The sequence below is a fragment of the Miscanthus floridulus genome, chromosome 5 (genome assembly GCF_019320115.1).
Source record: "Miscanthus floridulus cultivar M001 chromosome 5, ASM1932011v1, whole genome shotgun sequence".
Classification (NCBI taxonomy): domain Eukaryota; kingdom Viridiplantae; phylum Streptophyta; class Magnoliopsida; order Poales; family Poaceae; genus Miscanthus; species Miscanthus floridulus.
In genome coordinates, this window is record NC_089584.1 from 97,708,727 (window position 1) to 97,712,873 (window position 4,147).

A 4,147-nucleotide genomic window follows, 5' to 3' on the forward strand; every position below is an offset into this window, starting at 1 on the left:
ATCGCCCAAGTGGTGAAGCCCGGAACCTACAAGCTAGCCAACAAGAAGGGCGAAATCCTCACCAACGCTTGGAACATAGAACAGCTACGTCGCTTTTACCCTTAAATTTCCAAGCATTGTACACATTATTTCTCGAAATACAATTAAGAAGCGTTCTTTAGTTGCCCTAATTTTTCAAGAAACCCCCTGGGCCCATCAAGGGCCTCAGCGATACGATAACTTCATTAGGGAGACTCGGCTCCGCCTCTACAGAGGTGCCCACTGCGAGGCTCGAACGAGACACGACTCTACCTCTGCAGAACCAAGCCTCCCTCGGGGGCTAGAAGGGGGGACTCCCCCCAAAGTCCCACGCACCATTTTTAGTCGTTTTTCAAAAAAAATTCCACGCCAAACCCTCTAGCACACTCTGACAAATCAATTATAAAGAACCTAAGGACCGAAAGTATGTCTTTAGGGCCAAAAGGCCGGATGAGTCGCGATACGGCCTACGCCTCCGAGCTACGGCATTCCCTCACCACCTTTTTGCCCTAGGGACAACTTAGGCTCCGAGGAAGTTTTTTTGCGAATGATATGTTCAGAAACAAGACAGAGGGCAGAGGCTCGGAAATACAATAAAGAAAAACGGTTAAGAAGCGAAGACGCATAAGTATTTCAAAAAGGCCTCGACAGGCCACCGGCGTTATGATACTGTAACGTAATCCCTAATTTATTCACATGGCCTCTTGGGCCCAGGTCAGGGCTCAGAGTCTCCAGCACCGGCGGACGGTGGGGGAGGGACCACCTCCTCTTCAAATAGCTTGGCCAGCGTCATGCTGGGGCCCTTAGCTAACTCCATCAGCTTCGCGACCTCCTTGTCGGCCTCCTCGTCATCCTCTAGCAAGACGTAGCCATCACTGACGGCCTTGAGGTCGACGCCGGTGTAGTGCGAGGAGATGACGGCCAGGGCACGCTTGATGCCCGCGTGCAGCGCCCCTCGAAGTCGCTCGCACACTTGGCCGCTCAACACGACCAAGCGGCTCTTAAGGGAGCTACCCGACTGGGCCCCCTCAACCTCTTGGGCCTCGCACACGGTATAGGCGGCACTCTTCAGTGCGTCGTGCTCCCTGATCTCGGCCTTAAGCACCGCCTGCACTGCGATAGAGGCCTCAGCTGTCCGGGTGACCTCCTTCTCCAACTCTATGCCAAAACAAATGGAATGGGGCTGAGCGCAAAGGAAAACAAACCAAATAGGGGCAGAGGCCTATAGGACTCACCCTCAGCTTTCTCCTCCCAGCGCTGGGCCTCGACCTGAGAGGCCTTGGCCTTCTCCTTCCAGCACTGGGCGTTGACCCGAGAGGCCTCGGCTTTCTCCTTCCAGCCCTGGACCTCGACCCGAGAAGCCTCGGCCGCCCTGGAAGCCTCTTTCTCCAGCTCTGCATCACACCAGAGAGTTAGGAGTCGAACACGAGACAAACAAATAAAACAAGGAGAATAGGACTCACCCTCGACCTTTCCCTTCCAGACCATAGCCTCGGTCCGGGAGGTCTCGGCTACCTTGAGGGCCTCTACCAGGGCGCCTTTCGCCAGCAGGTGCGCACCCTGCTCCACCCCTAGCTGCCCAGCGAGGGCCTTGGCAGAGGCCGTCGCTTCTTCAGCCCGAGACCAAAAGGCGTCCTGATCGCCGGCCACTCGGGTCAGCTCCTCCTCTAGCTCCTTGACCTACGCCGCCAAAGGGGCGACCTGCTCCTGAGCCGTGGCCGCCTCAGCCCTCACATTGGCATAGCGAAGGCGGAGGTCCTCCACCTCCACGCTCCGCGCCGACAGAAGCTTGTTGGCATCAGCGAGCAAGCCCTTCTACCACTGGAGCTGGTCCTAGACGTCCCTCTCCCATCGGAGGAACAATGACTTCTCGAGGGACTAGGTCTCAAGCTCCTAGATAGGCAAAATAGGGGTCATTCACTACGAGAAAACTCAGAAAGAGATGACATCACATGAGAAAAGAAGGCGCGAACCTAGGTGACCCCGGGCACATCGTCGGCCACGACGGACAGCGCTGTCCGCATTGACTGCTCTGCCAGCTGGTGGTATTGCTCAAAGGTGTCCCAATGCCCCCCTCGGCAGTGTCCTTGAGGGCGAACAGAGGCTCCCCCTCAGGGTTGTCCTTGCTCTACCACACGACACGCGGGTGATCCCCCCCACGGGGCTCGGGTCGTACCCGCACGAGGGCTGAGCTTCCCTCGCCTGAGGTCAGAACCGGCTGCTCCACAGTGTCGGCCGCCTCAGCATCGACCACCTCCTTCACCCAGGAAGTATCGTCGGAGGAGATCGCATGGACCTCCACTTCCTGGGCGCTCTCATGCAATGGCGGTGGGCCTTGGACCGGCGACGGTATTGAGGCTTGCCCCACCTCCGCCTCCACTTCCTGGGCTGCTGGCTTCGCCACGCTCATGCCGGCTCCCACCTCCCCAGCCTCGGTGGTCTTGGGGGCTCCGGTCCCTGCCACCCCAGCCTCAGTGGTCTCAGGGGCTCCGATCCCTGCCATGTCGGCCTCAGCGGTCCTGGGCGCCATAGCCTTCGTCGCCTCGGCCTCAGAAGTCTGGGGGGCCTCTGTCCCGCCCTCAGTGGCCTTAGCAACTGAGGGCGCCTCGACCCCATCTGACTCATGGGCCTCGGCCACACGGGGCATAGGCATTTCCTCCCTCGCTTGCTCCGTGGCCACCCAGGTAACCTCCCCTTGGGCGACCAGCTCCCTTGGGTCGGCCCTCGCCGATGCCTCGCCGTGCTGTACGGCGGCCTGCGCCTCCACCACCTGTTGAGCGGCGGAGCCCGTGCTCACCTTGAGCGACTTAAGCGGCGCCAGGGCAGGCACCTCCGCCTTGCGCTTCCAGCTGAAGGCAAAACACCCACTTGGTCAGCATATGACCATAAAGCGAGCGGGAAACGATACGAACTCCGCTGAAAAATACTCACCTCGAGCGGGGGTGCAACCGCTTTGGCACTGCGACCCACCTCTGCAACGGCGGTGGCAGCGGCGGTGGCATGGCCTCCGTATCCGCTAGTGCCAGCCGACCCTCGCTGAACTCTAGCACCCCCTCAGTCCACTACGGGGGCAGTTGCGTCGCCCCCGCCGCCACCTGCTCCACCTCTGTCGTCGAGCCCACCGGGCTGACGGCACATTTTCCCAACGCCCGTGCCTCGGCCGTGTCGGCCTTGGCCCCGAGGTAGGCGATCGCTGGCCCCGAGGTGCCCTCTCCTCCTCCTCCTGGGAGCGCCGGGCTACTCGTCGATGCCCCAGGCGTCGTCTCCTCGACGTCAGGGAGATGGTCCAGGGGACCCCACCCCATCTCGCTCTCGTCATCTCCATCCGAAGCATCTGTCGACAGTGACGGCGATAGAGACGACTCCACTGGGAGACCGTCCTACCTCTGCTACCGGCGGTGCTTCTCTAGTCCCTCGCACGCAAGGATCTTCCTCGGGCGCTTTGCCTCCTTGGCGTCCTTCCGTTTCTTCTGCGCCTCGGCGTGCGCCCAGTTCACCGCCCGCCGCGCTGCGTCCTCGGGAACGAGCGGCGGGGAGGCTCGCACATCTCTCATCCCCTGTAGGAACGGCAAACACAAATAAGGGACCAGAAAATAGTAAGGAACAAGGAGACCTCGGGGGCCATAGTAGCGTGTGACTTACCAGAGAAAGGTACCCCCGCGATGGGCGCATCACGAATGGGGTCAGACCACCGATCTTCAGCCGCCCCTCCACCGTCTCTCTCACCCGACGAAGAATCTCCTCGTCGGAGAGGGCGGAGGTGGACATCCGGATGCCCTCGATTGGCTCATCCGGTCTCATCTCGAATAGGCGCTGTCGCTGAGCCATCAGCGGCAGCACCCTCCGGTGGTGGAAGGCCGCCACAACCACAGCGGCCATGAGGCCACGGTCACGCAGCCTCTCTAGTCCCTCTAGGAGTGGCTGCAACTTGGGCTGATCCCCCTTTGGGACGCCATACTTCCACTTCTCCGTACAGCTCTCCATGATCCGCCCGGTGTAGGGGGGAAGTTCACCATCGTCGTTGCAGAGGTAGAACCAGTTGGTGTACCAGCGGCGATTGGTTGACGTGAGCTGGGCTGGGATGTAGAGGTGCTGACGGTCCTAGCGCACTTGGAGAGTGCAGCCGCCG

The 4,147-nt window shown here is 60.6% G+C and overlaps 1 protein-coding gene across 1 annotated transcript; it reads right to left on the minus strand.

Moving 5' to 3' along the window:
* Positions 1-733: 733 nt before the first annotated feature.
* Positions 734-3,020, minus strand: LOC136454980 (uncharacterized). The gene is made up of 4 exons (XM_066455200.1): positions 2,950-3,020; positions 2,221-2,867; positions 1,254-1,412; positions 734-1,176 (listed from the first exon to the last, which is right to left on the minus strand). Exons 1-4 carry the CDS (start codon positions 3,018-3,020, stop codon positions 734-736), a joined length of 1,320 nt encoding a protein of 439 aa, XP_066311297.1.
* Between the last annotated feature and the right edge of the window lie 1,127 nt (positions 3,021-4,147).

Coding starts and splice junctions, on each gene's coding strand:
- LOC136454980 (XM_066455200.1), bottom strand. CDS start 3,020: ATGCCACCGCCGCTGCCACCGCCGTTGCAGAGGTGGGTCGCAGTGCCA. Junction 2,868..2,949: donor CGGTTGCACCCCCGCTCGAG/GTGAGTATTTTT, acceptor TTTTGCCTTCAG/CTGGAAGCGCAAGGCGGAGG. Junction 1,177..1,253: donor CTGGGAGGAGAAAGCTGAGG/GTGAGTCCTATA, acceptor GTTTTGGCATAG/AGTTGGAGAAGGAGGTCACC.